Source organism: Nilaparvata lugens, chromosome 8 (genome assembly GCF_014356525.2).
Source record: "Nilaparvata lugens isolate BPH chromosome 8, ASM1435652v1, whole genome shotgun sequence".
NCBI classification, from domain to species: Eukaryota; Metazoa; Arthropoda; class Insecta; order Hemiptera; family Delphacidae; genus Nilaparvata; species Nilaparvata lugens.
In genome coordinates this window covers 589,049-610,888 of record NC_052511.1, presented here as the reverse complement: position 1 = coordinate 610,888, position 21,840 = coordinate 589,049, and the positions used below count along the sequence as shown (strand labels likewise).

At 35.2% G+C, this 21,840-nt stretch overlaps 1 protein-coding gene across 1 annotated transcript; it reads right to left on the bottom strand.

Annotated features, from left to right (window-relative positions):
• Positions 1 to 19,126: 19,126 nt before the first annotated feature.
• Positions 19,127 to 21,277, bottom strand: LOC111045967. Its single transcript, XM_022331448.2, has 2 exons — positions 21,272 to 21,277; positions 19,127 to 19,603 (listed from the first exon to the last, which is right to left on the bottom strand). The coding sequence occupies exons 1-2, from the start codon at positions 21,275 to 21,277 to the stop codon at positions 19,127 to 19,129; spliced, it is 483 nt and encodes a 160-aa protein (XP_022187140.2).
• Positions 21,278 to 21,840: the final 563 nt, after the last annotated feature.

Here is a 21,840-nt window from a genome sequence, read left to right as displayed (position 1 = left end):
CTAACAAGAATACAAAAGCTTTTATAGAAACTAAATAATAATAAAATATACATTTGCAATATGCAAATATTCTCAATTTTGAGGCAGAATATGTGGCTCCAGTTGGATGGCTGCCTCCCTCATTCCCTCATTATGCTAGAAACGTCCGTGGGTTCGTGGTAAAAATTGATAAAAAAATGATAAAAATTATGCTGGGCAGTGGATTGGCCGAGGTGGACCCGTAAGTTGGCCACCACGCTCACCTGATCTTACTCCAATAGACTTCTACTTTTGGGGGGTTGTGAAAAGTAGAGTTTGCAGAGAACCTGTAGAGACCAGGGAGGAACTGATTCTCAGAATTCGATTGACGTTTAAAGTAATGAAGACACGGCCCAACGAAGTGAGAGGGGCAACTCGAAGCTTGATGAAACGCAGCAGAAGTTGTATAAACACAAATGGAGGTTATTTTGAATTCCAGTAAGCAGTGAACATGATATATGTAACTTGATTACCATCTGAATGATTGCCATCAGTTTTTTCAATTCTGTCATCTACTTTGAATTATTATTCTAGGAATAAATTTTGTTGGATCTTGTAAAATTGTATGATTAATACTTTATATAGGATTTAGGCTATGTACTACAGAAAATAATGCAATAATCAGGTGATTTCACCCTTTTAGGATCACCACTTGATACATACTGTTTGTGAATTTCCTCATTTTGAAGATGTTCATTCCAGATATTAGCAGTTATGAACACTTCATCATGGAACTTACCTTTTCGAATTCATACTCATTTGGAAGCTCATGAAATGGAGAAGTTTTTGAAATATTGAAAACACTAAAATCACCCGGATAAATTTTTTAATTTAATTTATTTTTTTTAATTTTTTTAACCCGGATGAAAATTTAAATTTTTTTTAAAATCACCCGGGTTTGAAAATCGAGAAAAATCGGTTTAAAATTTGACTTTGAATTTGGAGAATAGCATCTTTTCAAGTTTAAGACCTAATAAAAAAACTACAAAATACCTAACAACAGATAAAATTACATTAATCTTGTTTGAAATGTTTTTCTCTCTCCAACAATACCCTTGAAATTGAAATTTGACCAGTAGTTTTCGAGTTATTGAGTATTTAATGAACGGAAGTAGGCATATTCTGAAAATATCGAAAAATCGATATATCTCGAAAACTAAGGTCGATAGGGAAAAAGTTTACTGAACATTTTTTGTCAGAAATGTCGAGTAAAATCTATGGTCAACAGCTGTTACAACCTTGGTGGGACACCCTGTATAATATTGGCTTTGCCAGCAAAACAAAGTTTGTGCGCTAGCAACGAGCATTCAGTAAGCACTCCATTTAGAGAGAAAAAAGCAACTGTATGAAACAAAAAAATTAACAAACACTAACAAAAAAATCTGGTGTGGTGCACTCACACAACTTTCCTTGCTGTTATGAAAATTGATCAACTGATGATAGTGTTCCCGCGCATCTCAAGTCTACTTCTCTAAGATCAGAGCCAGCTGGTGACAGGACAATAGCGCTGCAGACACTCGAAGTCTGCTATCTCTTCATAGTGAATGATTTAATAGAATCAACAGTTGCCAACAGTTTGAAATTGAATAATCTTATTTTCTCGAATTTCGAGCTTATTTTCAATTTTAAGTGGAAATGCTACTGAACATTAATTGTAGAGATTATTATGCTCAATCTTTTTCACTTGAATTTTTATGTTCAAATTGTATCTGAAGCCTGATAATTGGGAATCGAAAATCAAACTCTGCATAGATGGTGCAGTGCTCCTGAAATTTTTACAGATTTGACACTTGTGGCAGTTGATAGAGCTCATCAATGACTTTTCTAGGTATGAATTTGATCAAAATCGTTGGAGCCGTTTTCGAGAAAATCGCGAAAAACCCTGTTTTTGACAACATTTTCGCCATTTTTGCCGCCATCTTGAATTGCATTTGATCGAAAATGTTCGTGTCGGATCCTTATAGTGTAAGGACCTTACACTATGTTCCGCAGTACTTTGTTTTGGAATGTTTGAATCTGATTGATGTTAGATGCTCTAGAGCAGCCCCAAAGCTGAATTCCATACGTCAAGACAGGTTTTAGAATTTGTTTATAAATCAATATTTTGTTTTCCAATGAGAGTTGTGATTGTCTGCCCAACAGTCAATAGATTTTACTGTATTTCAGTCCCAGCTCACTCCTTTCCATCTTGATATGCTCTTTCCATTTCAACTCGGCGTCAAGAGTCATTCCAAGGTATTTTGCTGTGTTGCTGTGTGGTACTACATTCTCATTTAGATTTATACGAATCGGATCATTGATATTTTTGTTTGTGAAGTTGATATGAATGGACTTCATCTCATTCAATCGGATTCTCCATTTCTTTGTCCAGTCACTGAATTTGTTGCTAGCATTCTGTAGTTTTGTGGCTGCTACTTGTACTGTTTCCCCTTCTGCCAGTATTGCAGTATCATCAGCAAAAGTAGCAATTGTCACTGCATCCAATTCAGGTAGATCGCTTGTGTACAGCACATAAAGAACTGGTCCAAGAACACTACCTTGTGGAACTCCAGCCCTTATTTCCTTTAATTCAGAGACGTCATCACCTTGTTTCACTCTGAACAATCTGTTAGTGATGTATGATTTTGAAAGTTTTACAAGTGGAGTGGGAAGAATTTTATGAAGTTTATTGATCAGTCCTTCATGCCACACTTTGTCAAATGCCTGTGCCACATAAAGGAAGATTGCTGAGCATATACATTTTTTCTCTAATGAATTTTCTATTACATTAGTGATTCTATGTTCTTGGTCCAGGGTTGAGTGTTTCTGCCTGAAACCAAATTGATGGGCTGGTATCAGATTCCTGCTACTTATGATGGGAGCCAATCTCTTCATTAGCAATTTCTCAAAAAGCTTTGAAATCACAGGTAGAAGAGATATTGGGCGGTACGATTCTGCTTCTTGAGGACATTTCCCAGGCTTTTGCAGCATAATGACTTCTGCCACCTTCCAAATTGAAGGAAAATGCTGTAATCGGAGTGATGCATTGAATAAATATGTTAGCATGATAATACCTTTCCTTGGAAGTTTCTTCAAGATTTCACCTGTAATCAGATCAAACCCAGGTGCTTTTTTGGTATTCAGATTATTTTTCATTTCTTCTTGAACCTAATTTATAGAAACTAGATCAATCTCTGTATCTAAATCATCTATTATATCTTCTTCAGGATCAATTTCAGATTGAATGTTGTTTGGCTGAAAGATTTCTTCTAGATGATTAGCAAATATATCTGCCTTTTCTCTGTTATTTCTGGCTCAAGTACCATCTGGTTTTCTGATTGGAGGGGATTGTGATAGTGGTCGCTTAATTCTTTTTGTTGCTTCCCATAATGAATAATCTGTACTGGCATCAGCTGTCAAATTTTGAAGGTAGTTATTAATGGACTCCTCAGTTAGTTTCCTCATCTCTCTTCTCAATTGTTGTGTTTTGTTATTAATATATTTTTGTCAGCAGGATCACGAGTTTGTTGCCATCTTCTTCTTGCCCTTCGTTTCTCTAAAACAAGTTGTCGAATCTCCAGTGGGTAATTGCATCCTTTTGTTTTCCTGGTGTATTGTCTAGTGTTTTTCCAGGATGATTTCTGGATTTGCCACATGAAATTTTCTGCGGCTTCATCTAACTGCTCAGCTGTTCTAAGTGAAATATTCAAGTTGATTTCATTCTCCAAAACCACTTTGAAAGCTTCCCAGTCTGTTGTTCGGGTCCGTATCACAGAGACAAGTTCTCACAGAGACAAGTAGTGTTTTTGAACGATATTAGTGTCACAGAGACAAGTTTCATAGGAACAAGTAGTTTTATAAATGGCAGTCTCACAGGAACAAGTTCCCACAGAGACAAGTTGAGTCTCACAGAGACAAGGTGAGTCTCACAGAGACAAGGTGAGTCTCACAGAGACAAGGTCTGTTTCACTGGAACAAGTAGTGTCAGTGGAACAAGAAGAGGGGTAGAGTCCCATTCGAACAAGTGTAGTGTCACAGAGACAAGGTCAGTCTCACAGGAACAAGGTTGGTGTGGTGTGTTGCCTACACATGAAGATGAAGGCATTCCATTTGCTCTAATAAATTGGATGTCATCTGTTTTTAATATATATACATATATATTATGGTGACATGAATAGAATAGAATGACTGCCTTTATTTTTCTTAGAAAGCGAAGTTAGGGCGCAGTCGACCCTCTCTTACACTCAACTCTCTATCAAGTATTATAACAATACGAAAAAAATAAATACAAATAATATGATTAAAAACAAACAATAGTTAAGTTATCTACTTATTTAAAATAATAACAAATTTTAAATTATTGAAAAGAAAGAGAAAAAATTGACATTGAAAATAATACATAACAATGCTGAATGATAGTATTTTCTGATACATCATCATTTTAGTAAAAAATAAGACACTACAGAATACAATACAGTAGGCCTACATAGCAACTGAAGTGTTTGCTATACATTTCATTTCCTACTTATTATCACTATGTAAATCTCGAAGTGGATAAGTAAATTACATTATGATTTATTTAAATAGTAAAATAGAATCTTCCTTCAATCAACAAACAACGTCACAAACAACGCTCCTTCAATCCACGTGACATACATATATAAATATATAATTTACATATGTTAATAATGTGGTGACATCATTTGAAGCCAGCTTTTAACGTTTCTCCTGTGGAGAAAAAATGATGAATTTAGTAGACTGTTTAGTGGATCCTAGACATTCAGATTCAAATCTATACATAACAATTGATTCCCCTTTTCATCCAGGATATTTGTGGTTTCTTAAAATTTCGATTTATTGACCGAGCGAAATGAGTTCTTAGATTCAAGTCGACGGCTTTGCATTTCTCTTTATGTTTATATGTTCCGCAATTACGGCGAAACGCAGCAATAGATTACCATGAAATTTGACAGGTATATTTCTTTTTAAATTGTGCCTCGACGTATATACAAGATTTTTGAAAATTTTGCATTTTAAGGTTAATACAATAGGTAAAGTCTCCTTCGAACGCCAATATTACAGTAAAAATCAGAATAGAATCATCTATATATATAAAAGCGAAATGGCACTCACTCACTGACTGACTCACTCACTCACTCACTCACTCGCAGAACTAAAAATCTATCGGACCAAAAACGTCCAAATTTGGTAGGTATGTTCAGTTGGCCCTTTAGAGGCGCACTAAGAAATCTTTTGGCAATATTTTAACTCTAAGGGTGGTTTTTAAGGGTTTAAAGTTCGTCTTTTAGCATGTATCTCTTGTATTTCTTCTCCCAATCTCTTGATTATAATTGAAATTTCCATATCATATATCATATGTTACTATAGAGCTATAATCTAGATAGAGTACCTCTTCGAAACAGTTGTTAACTGGCTACTAAATTAATAATTTTGTCAGGTTGGCATTAAGTTGAGTTGACTTTAGTTAGTTGACACCAAGTTGAAGATTTAAATGCATTTATCGCGGAAAAATTGATTGGGCACTGCTACTTCAATCCTGGAAATATTATATTACTAGCCGTCAGGCTCGCTTCGCTCGCCATATCCGTTTAGCCAGACGTTTAGTCTGGACCCCCGACTGGATTGTCCTAACATATGATAAAAATGCTCAAATGAAATCATCCATCTGATCTCATCCTTGAACGATCCAGTCGGGGGTCCAGGGGGCGGAGCCCCCTGGCTAGACGTATATGGCGAGCGAAGCGAGCCTGACGGCTAGTCCATAATAATTCAGCTGTTGAGTGGATTTTTAATTGCATGCAATAACGCATGCAATTAATATATCAATGTAACTTAGTAAAAAATCAGCTGTCGTGTTGACTATTCATTGCATGCAATGACGCATGCAATTAATAACGGAAAGAAAACATAGTATTTTCTCTCGACCTTTATCTGCTTTCAACTCGGTCTGACCTGTTGCCAGTAAGTTGAAGGAGATTAGATTTTGATGTTAGCATATTTTTGATACACTAACCCCAACAGCCATTAGCCGTTTTCACACCGACATCTTGCCGACACAACATACAAACAGGATTTACTCTTATGGACAGTATGAGACGAGGCTGTGTTTTATAACTGCGCGAGGTCTACTGTTCATAGAACTACTAGTCCAGGATTAAAATGTTGTTTTACCAAAATCATCAAATATTTATTAATTCGATACAATGATACATGTACAAATGTGAAGCTGACTAGCCTGACGCCTGACTAGGTAGAATCAATTTAATCTTAAATAATTTGAAATATATTTCAAGTTGTTAGGCTTCATTAATTCATTGAACACCTATTTTATCATTATGTGTTACCAGAACCTATTAGAATTATGTAGATTGCCTTTAATGAATAAATTGAGTTCCATGTAAATGTATTATTTCCACCAAACTCCAAAATAACTATTTCAATGTGACTTTTAATTGTTCAGTCAATATAAAATAATTTTGATTCTGCAGTAACTTATACATAAGTGATATCAATGTAAGAAAGAACAGATTATATACTTCTAGATGAATGTAACAATATTGGAAAGATGTTATCCAACGGTATTTGAATACACCCCTGACTGTTACTGTATGGGAGTACCACCAGTAATTTATAAGTTTTCAATTCGTCAAAAGAGTGGTTATAGATAAAATAGTGTACTCAACGGTTATAATCTTCTCCTATCTCTATTTTTTCTCCTTATTATTGTTCATCTTCTTCCTGCCGCCAAAGTGCAGTACTTTATACCTGGCAATAGAATTTTTAGAAATAGAAGCATTTGGTTAACTTTGGTTTTACGCTTCAGTAAACATAGTCTATGAGCAGGGTAGTTCTACCTGGACACCACCGATGACAAATTGACCGGGCTTTCCAGAAGTACCTAACGGGAAACATTTGCTTTGTTTCATGGAAGCAAGGCATTGTAATACTGAATGAGTATTTATAGTTCTATAAAGCAAGGCCTTTTGGTTCTAATACCCGAGACGTCAGTCTGCAGATTGTTGTTATGGAATGCAGAAAACTTCTTTCACCAACCTTAGACAATAAATGCTGTTTCAAAAGATTGAAAAGATAGCATGCCGCTTCCAAAATCTATGGATATGGTTTATGTACTATATATATATATATATATATATATATATATATATATATTTGTGAGTGTAGCGTAAGGGACACACTATTATTCCTCACCCACCATATAGCATATAATATATCGAACTCTGTCACTCCCACTCAACCACATCACTCTCTTACACATACCTTTTCCTTCGGGCTCACTCTCTCTCACACTCTCTCTCTCTCTCACATGATAATGAATTAAAACGCAGATTTCTGTCTTTGACACTAATATCATGCTTTAGTTAGATCAATAATGTTTTAATTGCCATCTAAATCTAGGTGAACTATTTGTAACACATAAACTAATAATTAAAACCACCCTAAATAAACCTTGATTAGTCCCAACCGATATGGTTTACAGTAACTTTAGGGACATGACAATAAGACAATAATTGTGGGTTGGAAACGTAATTTTGAATATTTATTATAATAAAATGTAATCCCATTTTTCTGGTGCTCCAAACTCGTTATTTAATAATAAACCTACAGTTTAAGAGCCATCACTGATAAACATGTCACTTAGTATAAATACAGAGCAAAAATCAGTATAAGAACAAAAATCATAAACCTTATTCCGGGACACTTTCTCATTAATTCTTAATTCTCGTATAGCCTATGTGTGTGATAAACGAAATTTGAATTTGAAATTACAACATTTTTTGAAAAACATACAGTTTTGAATTACGTGCTTATTCTACGAAAATTGAAACCCCTTTCTTAGCTGGCGTCTAGGAATAAGAAATATATTGACCGATAAATACAAACAATTTTGATGTAGATTAGGCGAATAGGCCTTGTCTAAAGGATTCAGCTTATAGTCTTTTATACAATAAATGAGCAATTCAATTCATAACATCTTAGTAGTCATCTTATGAATAGTGTTATCATTCATCAAATCAGTCTTATCAAGTCATAATTATCATCACCCAGTACAATTGAATAAATTAAGTCATACATTGAAAAAAGACATAAACTATTTATAAACTCACAGCACTGAATATCATATTTTCAACAATTTGAAAATTGATTTACGGAACAATAAGCATTTTCATTCAGAATTACATTTAGTGCGTTTTTTAATTTATTCAGAGGCAAGTTTCTTCTAATAAAAGATAAAGGCAGATTATTGAACATGGAGTACACTAGATAGGAATAAATTTCAAGCTCTTACTCAATCTGACATTAGGAGTTACAATACTCTAGTAGTCCAGATAACAGTAGACCTCACTGAACATCCTTTGCAATGTGGTAACGAGAATATTCAGCCACCTACTAGAAATGCTATCTACTAGGAATAAAGTCATTGTAATAATATCAGGGCTTTTATAAAATGTTTGCCAATCAGTCAAACATAGATCAAGTCAAACTAAGAAATCTGATCAGGCTGGTTGGAGACTTCCAATCAACCATACATTACATTACATTACCAGGGCTACCAGACATTGTTTTGCAGTAGTCGTCAATATACTATATCATAATGGAAAAAGTAGAACTTTGATATGAAAGTAATGAACTCACTCCGCTACAAATAAAATCTATTGGTGTGCTAATCTAAATGTTGCACTACTTCAATCCTGTAAAAATGAATACCGGTATAATACTTATTCTGAATTGATGGAATCCCAAGTCCCATTGCGCTTATGATAATTTTAAATGTTACTTTATTAACTCAGTAAGTTCAGAAAGTTATTGCTCAGTTGAATCAGAGCTACGATTAAAAAGATGATTTGGGAATTATCAAGTGGCACTTTTTGTTTTTCACTGGGATTTTCATTTTGTAACATGTAGAGACGCTTGTAGAACAACAATCTGTTAAATTTTTTATGGGAAAGATTTTATGAGGAAAATGAAGTTTTTCATTGACATTATCATCCGTAACTCGGAACGCCATGATAAATCTTGGCATCTAAAGCTGCGTTTACACCAAAGTTATTCACGAAATGTTAATAACTTAATCCTCACAGATTATTATAGATTGAACGGCACATGAAAAACACATATGTTCATCATGTGTATGATAAGTTATGTTCAATCTAATAGAATCTATAGAATCTATTGGTGTTGACGCAGCTTTACTCTGTGACTGTCTGGAGTTAATATTATATCAATTTGAATTTACAATTCGAGACCGCAGCTCGGAAAAAGAAGAGATGATTAGCTCATAATATCGGGGACCGAGCTTCGCTCAGGAGTACAAAAGCATAAACAATTTATTACGAAAGAAGGAATTATAATGAAAAACCATTTTGGTCATGTGGTTTTTAAGAAGCGGTGATGAATAGGTCAGTGGTAGGCTATTTGGCTTTTATATATTCCATTTCATATTCATATTGATTACTCTTTCGGGTTGAAGGTTATATGTATACGTATTAGATATATTGGAATAGTTATCTTGGAGTTTGGTAGAAATATATTACATTTGCATAGAACTCAATTTATTTATTTATTTATTTAAGTTATCTTCTATCTAATTCTAATAGGTTACCAACCCATCCCTATCTTATATGATAAACCTTCAATCATAATCATATACCTGCATGATTAAAAAACAGCAGACATTCAATTTATTAGAACAAATAATGGAGTGCCTTCAAGTTCAGATGTAGGCAACACGCCTAACTTCTTCCTACATTCGCTACCTTGTCTCTATGACACTGACCTTGCTTCTGTGAAACACCTTGTTCCAGTGGGAACTTGCTTCTGTGAGACTGCCATTTATAGCGCTACTACTTTGGACGGAGACCTTGTCTCTATGAAACTGCTTGTCTCTGTGGGAACTTGTTCCTGTGAGACTGCCATTGATAGAAATACTTGCTCCTGTGAAACTTGTCTCTGTGACACTAATATCGTTCAAAACCAGTAGGTGTCCCTGTTGAATGGAATTCGCAGCCCAGCTCCTGGATAGCCTCTCTGATAGTCCAGGCGCTGGCTTACATTGAGCATACATGAGAGAGGCAGAGAATTTGACTTTGGATTATTGTTAGGGGGTCTTTAGTGTATATGAAACTCGATGTCGTCACGTCCCAGGGTGGTCGAAAGATTGGGGGGGAGGGGGGAAAGTTGTAAAAAACGCGCGCTTATAAAATCACCTGTCCTGCAGTTACTATTCATAGTACAGCTTTGAATTTTTTCTCAATATTATGTACACATAACTGGCTTTCAATGTGATTCTCTACATTTTTGCGATAAACCACATAGTTTTTCCGTAAAAAAATAAAATATATCGAAAAATGTATTTTTTTTTTATGGACTTTTTATTATTTCTCGAATATTTAAGTCGTTGGCCGACTTAGAGGAAAAGGTTCTCAATAAACGTTGTAGGCCGTTTCTTCCTGAATCCAATGATATATATAGTTTGGGGGTTATGATCATAGATGCGGCGGTGGGAGGGGGATAAGTAGCACTGTTACGCTGCGGCGCGGTCCTCCCCCATGATTAATGCGCGTAGTGGCCTGTCTATCGCATCGCTCCTACTAGTCTATGCATTCAAATTATGTATTTCAGGAACGCTATCTTATGTATTTTCGGTCGCTGAACACGATTTTTCAACTCTCAAGCCTCAATAATCAATAATTCTCATCATAATATACAAATTATGGTCAAAATTATAAACTTCATCTCATTCTGCAAGGAAACTAAGAAATGACTGTTTGAAATAAACGAAACTTGGGTTTCAATGAATATATTAAGATAGAATAATGAAAATATCAATATGTGTTTGTGTTTTATTGTTTTATTTCAAATTCATTTATTGTGATGCGCTGCAGGCTAAATTATTAATTACACACTGGCCACGCTTACTTGATATAGTGTGGTCAGTTAATTTCCAAGAAGTGTTGTGGAATTTCTTAGTTCTTAAAGGTGGATATGGAATTCATCATTCATTTATTATCATAATAATAATTATGTTAGTATGAAAGTTATTATCTTTCATGAATCTTCAGTTTGTCGTGAACTTTCGAGAAATTATATCCAATATAATAATATATATGTGTCAAATCAAAATGAAATGAAAATTTAATATTCATTCAAATTATTTCTAACAGTATTATTATAATGGTATTTCACTAACTTTTGATTGATTCATGGTATTCCCGTTCAGACTGTTTTGAAATGGTAACAAGTTATTGAGTATCAAAAGTTGGGAATAGAATAGTTTTGGGCCATGCCTGTGATTCTTTCTCAAACATAATATTTATATGATTTGTAATTCAATCCACAAATGAATGAATGAATGTATTCCTGCACGTAGCTAACGTATGTTAACGTGCAAATCTTTGCCACAGATTTAGAAATCAAGTCTCGATGGTTTGGAGAGCCTATTATTGGAGTGATTCTTTTACTTTGCTGCTTCTAGTATGTTCACTACTTTTGTTTGAATTTAGACCATAGACATGAAAAACAATGTCCACCTGTATCACTCCATCTTCATTGAGAATTTTCATGATTCTTCTCATCACAAAGTTTCTATATCTTGCAGCGTATTGAAAGTTTTGAAAAGTGAAGTAGGAGTGGAATTCAGGAGAGCCATGTTATCATTACGAGAATTTGTCAACGATATTTAGGGATTTAGTCAAATCCACAACTAGTTCCACTTACAATTTCATGGGCCAAGTGAGATTAATAGTTTTTTTTTCAAATATCCATCAGATGTTGACAGAGATTGCGGTTATTGTAAAAATGCATGCTGCACTAAAACTTCAATGTTGAATTATCTTTAAACAGCTACCTAGTAAAAATACAGAGATCAGATCTTTTTGTTCTAGAATGAACTAAAACTAGGATTTTTTGTTTAAGTGTATCGTGGAGAATGACAGAGCTCTGTTTTTTTATAGGTGAGAATACACTTTTACAATTTGCCACAACTATGTTAAGATAAAAATCGTTGGAGACCGAATAACTATTTCTTTTTACATTCAAAAGAGAATCACACATTTCTTCACTTGCTTCCAGACCATTGATAACATTATGCAGATTCTGTTTTCATCAGAGTCTTGAAGAAAATGTAATGTTCTCGTGAGAAGGTGCTTCTGGAAATCATTCTCATCTCTCATTATTATTGTTTTACTTCCTTCGATGACTTTCTTCACACCCTCCAGTGATATCCATAATGATGTCAACATACTTGAACAGAATATCTTTGATGTAAGATTTATTTATATAGTAGCAGCCATTTTAGGAAAGCCTTTGAAGGCTAGGTATTCCAATCACTCACCTATGAGTTTTAGATGATCGAATGAGGGTTTGTTCCAAAGCATGAACGGTTGTCACATTATTACATCTTCAAGGTTTCTTTTTGACAGAGAGTCAATGTTTTGACTGTATAGAGTTAATGTTTCCTTATTGGAAATGATTTTCTACTTCTATGGGTATTTTTTCATATTTTCTAGATATAACACAGACTCCATTGCATAGTTTGTGTGATTGAATGAAAAAAGTATGGGATCTTTTCTCGACCAGTTTCTATGTGCAATACCAGAGTCCTTCCTTAAGAGCACGAATACAATTGAAGATAATTCAAACTATATTACAATAATCAGTCATAAATTTCAAGTAGTCATTGATTTTGCATTGTGATTCTAAAAAAACTCCACAAATAGCTTCAGACTTCTTTCAAATATACGTTGACAATCTCTCATATTTGAACCGTTCATGAGTCCTTCTTGTAGTTGTTTCATTGAATTGATTGCTTGCTCTCACACCTTGATTATACTGATCTCCCCTCAATAGATTTCTAACAGTATTCTCTCCAAAAATATTCCAGATTCAACAAAGATATCTCCAATTCAACTTTCATTCAAGTACCATCCCAAGACAATCAGTCAAACTCAGCCAGATGAAAAGTATCTATTCGTAGATATAAGTTAGAGCAAAGACCTTAAAGATGCATAGACTCACATGCAGCGCTAGTGTCGTACTTGGAATTGAAATCCGCCATTGAGGGGGCAACCCATAAGATTATTACATACCAATGCCACCAATGCCTTTGTGATCTATAGTATTACAAATAAATAATATATAATATCTCGTGCTAAAATGGCGGCCTTCAATTTCAAGTAAGAGCTATCATTGGGATTGTGGGCATAGGCATTGTGGGTCTATATCTCTTTAAGGTCTTTGAGTTAGAGAAATCAGTTGATAGAGAGTTGTATCTTATTTGAAATCAAATATTTAGTCATATCACATGGGAGTAATTAGCATTATTTGTGATTCAACTATAAATTTATATGAAGAAAATACTTTACTCCTCTTACACGGTGCTCTATATGGGGTAGCCTATATAATTTGTTTAACTTACTCCATTAATTGACTTTCGCAATTCCAAAGTGATAATTGAACTAAATCGAATAATTATTGTCTCTTCATGAAATATTAGTTTTTTATCGACTGAGAAACACATATAGGATTCCTAAAAAGATGGTTCTTCATCACAACGTAATTATAAATAATAAAGTTTGTAATTTTGACCATAATTTGTATATTATGATGAGAATTATTAATTATTGAGGCTTGAGAGTTGAAAAATCGTGTTCAGCGACCGAAAATACATAAGATAGCGTTCCTGAAATACATAATTTGAATGCATAGACTAGTAGGAGCGATGCGATAGACAGGCCACTACGCGCATTAATCATGGGGAGGACCGCGCCGCAGCGTAACAGTGCTACTTATCCCCCTCCCACCGCCACATCTATGATCGTAACCCCCAAACTATATATATCATTAGATTCAGGAAGAAACGGCCTACAACGTTTATTGAGAACCTTTTCCTCTAAGTCGGCCAACGACTTAAATATTCGAGAAATAATAAAAAGTCAATAATAAAAAACATTTTTCGATATATTTTATTTTTTTACGGAAAAACTATGCGGTTTATCGCAAAAATGTAGAGAATCACATTGAAAGCCAGTTATGTGTACATAATATTGAGAGAAAATTCAAAGCTGTACTATGAATAGTAACTGCAGGACAGGTGATTTTATAAGCGCGCGTTTTTTACAACTTTCCCCCCTCCCCCCCCAATCTGTCGACCACCCTGGGACGTGACGACATCGAGTTTCATATACACTAAAGACCCCCTAACAATAATCCAAAGTCAAATTCTCTGCCTCTCTCATGTATGCTCAATGTAAGCCAGCGCCTGGACTATGAGTTCTTTTCCTTTGGTAGTTGTGAGTCTTGAACCCCAATCCTTATGCTTGGCATTAAAATCTCCACCCACTATGAATCTATCTCCAAGCTGATGAAGAATACTGGTATAATCATTTTTCTTTAAATTGTAACGTGGTGGGAAATATGCAGCTTCAATAAGTATTTTCTGGTTGATAGACTCTATTCCAACTAGGCTACAGTTAGCTGTATTTCATCACTTTGAATACTGGAGTCTTCATAGTGTTTAATACTCTCCTTCACTATTACAGCACTTCCACCTCTTGCTTGATTTTGAGGATGAATAGTTTCGTAAACATTATATCCATCGATTTTGAAATGAGTCTGCTCAGTTGAATGGGTTTCAGAGATAGGCACACATCTATATTTCGGGTCTTTAGAAATATTTCTATTTCTTGTTTTCTATTATTATTGATAATATTTATTCCATTGGCATTCCAGGTGGCAATCCTAATATCTTGTTGGCTTGTAATATTCATTTTTTAGTTATCTTCTCGATACTCTTACTCTTCCCTTCCAAGCTGTCAAGTCGTCCAGAAAGAATGTTTAAACTGTTTAAAATTTCCTGCAAAACCTTATTAACATCAACTGGTTGTTGTTGCTGTTGTTGCTGCTTTGGTTGACTCTCCTGTTGTAGGCTTGGAGTGGGTTTTGTTACTTGAGAATAGGATATTTCTCCAGTGTACTTTCTAGAAGTGAATTTCCTCTGTTGGGTTGTATGTTGTACTCCGCTACTTCTTCTAACTATGTTGTCTTTTTCAGTTCTTCTTCTCTGAAGTTCTTTAGCGATAAGACAGCCTCTGTAGTTAGCTGGGTGAGCCTCAGCACAATTGAAACATTTGGCTGGGGTTTCTTTAGCCTTGGTACATGAAATGGTCCAGTGTTTTCCAGCACACTTCACACACACAGGTTCATGTTGACAGTATGCCTGAGTATGACCAAACCGCTGACAACGTTTACACTGCGGAATCATTTTATTGCTTCTAATTGATTCAATTTTCACTTTCATATAGCAAATATGTTTAATTTCATATATTTTTTTGTATCTTCAGTATTCTTGAATGTTAGCATGAACATTGGGAGTCGGATAATGTGTTCTTTCCCATCCTTCTTCACTCTTTTCATTGGGAGTCGGATAATGTGTTCTTTCCCATCCTTCTTCACTCTTTTCATTTTGTTGACAGCACTGATTATTTGAAAGCCTCTGCTTAGAAGATCGTTCTTTATATCCTCTGGATCGCATGATGGATGAAGCTCTTTAGCCATGACACGAATTGGACGAGTTTGTTTGTTTTCGTACGTGTGCCATTCATATTTAGCTTCATTTAGCATCTTAGTTGAATCTCTGTATTCTTGTTCAGTTTCAACATTCAATTTTAGCTGGTTGTTGTTCATCATGTTGGCACTGAAATTGAGATTTTTCGATTTCAATGCCTCTTTAATCTTCGAATACTCTTGAACATTGCTCAATATGACTGGTGGAGGCTTGTTTTTCTTTTCTGTCGGTTTCATACTTGTAGACTCAGTTGCAGGCCTTATTTTTTCTGGTGAGTCACGGATTTTTCTCTTCTTTCAGTCTCTGATGCCACCATTTTCTCTTCTTCCTCCCAATTCGGTGGTGAATAACTTTTATTGCTACTTATATACGATGCTGGTTGCATTGTATTTGAAGCTGATGATTGAATCTTCTGTGCTGTTGAAGATGCTGAAGAAAACATCTCTCTCAGCTGATTGATCTCCAACCGTGCACTCTCGAACTCCTTTTCCAGCTTATTCGTTCTTTCTCTCTCTTCACTCTGTTGACAAGTGACTTCTTTCCATGCATTGTACAAAAACTGCTCTGTTGCAGTTTTCAGTTGGTTCGTTTTTAGAAACGATTCCAGGGAACTGTTGACGTTGACGTTGACAGTCATTGACGCTGAATCAACGCTCTTAGCCGGTGTAAGTTGACTCATCGTGTAGTCATCGGTTTCCACCTCCTCCTCGAACTCTGGCACGAGGAAAGTTGGCAATCTTTTGGGAGTCGACATTCCTCACATTCTTTACATTCCTTAGCCGGACTAGATGATAATTCAGCACTGAACTGATTTTTCGGCGCAGGGCACTGAACTCGCGCACAACAATTAAAACACTGAACTCAGCACTTTAACTATTGCATACACTATTTCAACTATTCTCACTAAAACAAAAACTACGTCTACTCGCTACGACTGCTCGATCGATACTGATTATATAATTTGAATTCAGTTTGAGAGACAACTCTCATATAATAGAGGCGGGAATAAATAAATGATGCAAACTTTTGTTATGAAAAATTGTTTGATATAATAACACAAGTCTTAAATGAATGCAAATTGGTTAGTAAACAGAATAGACTGAATAAGGCTAAAGTTTTCAGTCCATGGATGAACCAAAATTTATTGACTAGAATTAGGAAACGAAAAAAACTATATTCATTTAAGAAGAAGCGGCCTTATGATCAGTCGTTTGAATCATATTTCATTAACTTTTGTGATACTCTTAAAAATGATATTGATGCAGCAAAAAATAATTTTTTCGCTAACAAAATTAAGAGTTGTAATGGAGACTCCTCTCAATGTTGGAAAGTTATTAATAGTGTATTAGGAAAGTCGAGTAAGAAGACAGTTGATAAGATTGAATCAAACGATGGAAAAAGTTTAGATGATCCGAAACTGATAGCTGAGGCAATTAACAGCCAGCCTATCTCAGTTCAAGTACAAAGTAGCCTAAATCAGCCCACACCTACACCATCTTTATCACTTCCAAACCTGCAATGTAAAAGCCGTTATCTATGCCAATCCATGTTTATTTATCCTACTACTGTCGATAAGGTCTTATCAGTAATAAAAGGTTTAAAAAATAAAAAATCGACAGGACACGATAAAATTTCCGTGAGTCTCATTAAAAATATAGCTGAATCGATAGCTCCAGTATTGGTTCATATAATCAACTTGAGTTTCCAAAATGGAATATTCCCAGATACATTAAAAATAAGCACAGTAATACCAATTTTCAAAAAACATTCTTCATTGAAACTTGACAACATCCGACCAATTAGTTTATTATCCGTTTTTTCAAAAATATTTGAAAAGCTTATGAGGAGCAGATTAGTTGTATATCTAGACAGGATAGGCTTTTTCAGTCGTTTTCAGTTTGGTTTCAGAAGAGGAATTGGAACGGAGGACGCCCTTATTTCAGTAACTGAAGAAATCTATGATAGTTTCAATGCAAATTATAAATCAACTGGACTCTATATCGACTTCAAAACCGCGTTCGACTTAGTAGACGACAAAATATTATTAGCTAAACTGGATGCAGTGGGCATAAGAGGACCGAGAGGAACAAGTGGTTCAATAGTTTTCTTAGCAACAGAATACAGAAAGTCAAAGCTAAGGATCAGTTTAGTTCACCACTCTTTATCAGAAGAGGTGTCCCTCAGGGATCAGTGTTATCAGCCACTTTGTTCCTGATCTTTATCAATGATTCACTAGAGTTACCCTTACATGGCCATGTGAGCGCTTTTGCGTTCTTATGATAGCTTCGTATATTAAAGTGAATTATTTTTAGACTATTCACCCCTTCTCCCTCAAAAAACTGTCTCACATCATCGTGCTCATTAAAGTATTCGCACTTGACATGGCCAAACTCATCTAAACCTACATTGCCTCTGCTCTCTCCCATATAATGTTAGGCTATATGAAATAGAAATAATGTGTTTATATAAGGCTTAGGTAAAACCTGGATATGGAACGGATAGATTGTAGATAAGAAAAAATAAAGAGAAAAGAAAATTATATCATATCATAAAAAAGAGAGAAAAATAGAATAGCTGACTGCTCAACCGTGCACAGAGAATATAATAAACAATGTTTAATGACTCTTTTTGATGAGGAAGTGATAAATCTTTATAGCTTCCCATTTGAAATGAAGTGCAGTTATCATTAATTATTCATTTCAATGTACGATAGAACATGATATAATAAAATGTTCAAAACTCAAATTTCAACTCATTCTTGTGTGTGCTACAACTAAATAAAAAAATCCATCGCATAATAATCCACAGGCATACAAAGACATTCACACCCATTCATACTCATAAATGAAAGAGACAGGCAATAGAGGAGAAAGAAGTGCTGTAGAAGTCTACTTGAATTAGGAATTAAAATCTTTATCCGAGAATGATAAGATAATCCAGCTGTGAGGAAGACTGAATATTGTGTATCGAAAACTGATTTTTAAACTTCATACTGTGTACGGGTTACGTAAATTGACACAATATCTTTTTATCATAATGATAATCATTATCCTCCGATTCTTAGCTTATTTCTTTTATACCGTTCTAATCCTACACCCCTGCCTAAGTCAGTTATATTTTGTAACTCTGATTGAATAAACAATACCTATCTCATTCATTATCACTCTCTCGCTCCACCAGACAATTCTCACTCACCCCCCTCCCCTTCTAATTCACTCTTCCTTCATCCTTCCACAGATTCATTCAAGTCTAATAACAATGCCAATATTCGGCATGGCACAGATAACACTATTTAATCAGCTAGAAAGTTGCTACTAACGATGCATTTTTCCTAAATACAGTATACTGAATTTTATCAAATATATTGAATAATCATTCATTCACTCATACACTCATACGCACATACTCATACTCATACTCATATTACACACACACACACGAAAAAAATAACAACAATAAAAAGTAACTTAATGCTATAGTGTTCATCATTAAATTAGTCCAAGCTCATAGCACATTTATTTCAGTTCAATTTTTTTCTGTGCTCAATTTTTTCAAGTCGTCCTCACTCCCTATTACGTAGACTCTGCCTGCATCCTCCTTCCTTACTTTGACTCGGCCGACCCGATCGGCCCACACGTGACGCACCACCTTCTCGCTCTGCGCCCTCTTAGCCATCGCGAATAGCTTCCTTCGTCTCGGTGTTAGCGACTGGTTCAAGTAGATGTTGTGATTTCCACTCATGTTTATGTTGTTAGTAGTGAAGCTCTTACACAACTTTCTCTTCGACAGTAGAGCGTCCTTAACACCTCGCTGGACAAATTTAACAATTATTCCCGCAGGCATATTCATATCTTTATTTTTCGGCAGCCGATGGCACGCGTCGATCGATGTATGATCCAACGCCACGTCCAGAGCTTTACCAATCTCCACCACCCTATCATAACAGTTCTCTCCCTCGGTTTCTGGTACCCCAAACACTTCTATCGTATTTCGTCGGCCATACTGTAAAGTGAGTACAATTAAAGTGTATTTGTGTTAGTGTACGGAAGCGCAGAGCGGCGCAACCTCCTCTCTCACTCTTTCTCTCTCACTACCTCTTCCGTCGCAGTCACTGTCAGTTGGTGCTAGGTTACATCTATTGTTTTGATGGAGGAGCGCATCCTGACAGTGACCGGCGACTCTGTTGCAATACATTTTGATCGGCTAATTGAAATTACGATCTGAATAAATCGATCAGACGTAGTGCAGTGCCAGCCATGGCTAGTTCTATCTGGAGCCGTCTAACTCTTATAGCTTACTTTGGTGAGTAATTGCTCAATTCAAGAAAAATTCACTCATACTACCCCTATTCAAAATTCACAGATCTATTCATATTATCTCTTTCAAAGTCTATTTTCATGGTTTGTTCGAAATTTCTGAGAGAGAGAAAGAGAGGAGAGAGAAATGGCAATTTTACATTTGATTTCTATAGAGGTTTAATAAATGTTTGAACAAAGGATTGTGAGCATCGTCTTCTTTAGTTGATTATTCTTGAAATGATTATTAATGAAATGATTATTACTTGATTTATGTTTGATTACGGCTTTGCTTAGAGTTCAATGTTAATGATTGATGCTCTGATTAAGTAGATGACTGCTTAAGGAATTTGATTAGTAGTTGATTAAAGTTTGGAATAAATTTGATTAATTATTGAAATAATTTTTGGTTATTGATAAGATTAAATTTTGGTATAATTTTGATTTATTATTGGAATAATTTTGAGTTATTAAGGAGATTGAATTTTGACAACTGTTTGGTATAATAAATTTGATTAATTATTGAAATAATTTTTAGTTATCGATAGGATTAAATTTTGATTCATGTTTGGAATAATTTTGATTGATGCTCGGTTTAATGATGATTAATGTTTAGTTTAGGGAATAATAATTGTATTTGATGTTCTGATTCTGAATTTGATTGCTTAAGGGATTTGATTCGTGATTGATTAATGTTTTGTTTAGTTCACTGATAACGATTGATGATATGATTAAGAATTGGGTTTACCTTATTGAGAATTAAGGAAGTTGAATATTGTTATGTTAATGAAATTCCATTTGATGGAGCGCGTCCAGAATTGATTGGAAGGGGAAGACTGAGGATAACAGTCCTGTTAGGTTAATTGTTAATTTTCATGGTTTCCTTGTTTAAAAATATATTTGTTGAGTCAAAATACTGTTGTTTTATCGATATGAAAGTGATTTTATTATTTTGATTATTTACCGCTAGTAGTGTAATAATGGGGGTTCTAGGACCAGAGCTAGTAGTGTAATAATGGGGGTTCTAGGACCAGAAGTTGATTGTTAATTTGTATGGTTAGAGTTTGTCATTTTCGAGTCTTTTGATTATTGTTATACTGGAATTATATATTTACTTATTTTATTAAGAATTAGAACTTATTCTGATGATGACTAATTTCAAGTGAACTTTTGTTAGAGGAGGTACCTAGTGAGGTCCTGAATAGTAATTATAGACTTTACAAACTAGAAATATGAAAAGCAATTAAAATAAAGATTTTGATTTGAATTTGCAATTATGATGATTACTGTAGCGGATATCGAATAGATGTCAGTAGTGTTGCTAATAATTGGAACTTTTACGTTTATGATGGTTAATAAAATTTTATCTTTTTACCTGCATTTGTGTAATTTTTATTGATTTGGTAGTTGTAAGACCTTGATTGTAAGGGTAGCCTTGAAGGGTTCTGCGATGGTTACATTGGTGGCAGCGGTGGGATAGACTGCAAGAATGTCTGTCAATGGAGAACCTGCAGCAAACAACGCAGAACTTGGCGAGAACAACGGGGATCCTGTGAACAACCGTCCGTTTCTCGAAATGGAAGAACTACGTGTACAGGCCCAGGAGCTTCTAGACCAGGCTCAGCGGAATGAACAGGAGAGAGCCAGATTGACCAGGGAGCTAGAGGAAGTCCGGATGGCATCGTCTTCTCGGCCCGTAACGACGTCCACGTCTACCAGAAAGGATCTGGGTCTGCAATCCCTTATCAAGACCTTCTCAGGGGAAGCTGGAAGTCCGACTGTCAAAGAATTTCTACAGAATATCAAGTTGGTTGCTCAGACTGGTAATTGGGAGGATAAAGACCAATGGCTCATCTGCAGGCTGAAAACAACTGGCGCAGCTGCTGCATGTCTTGAAATTCATCCAGAGTTGTCTGCAGAAAGTGTCACCTTTGCGGATTATGA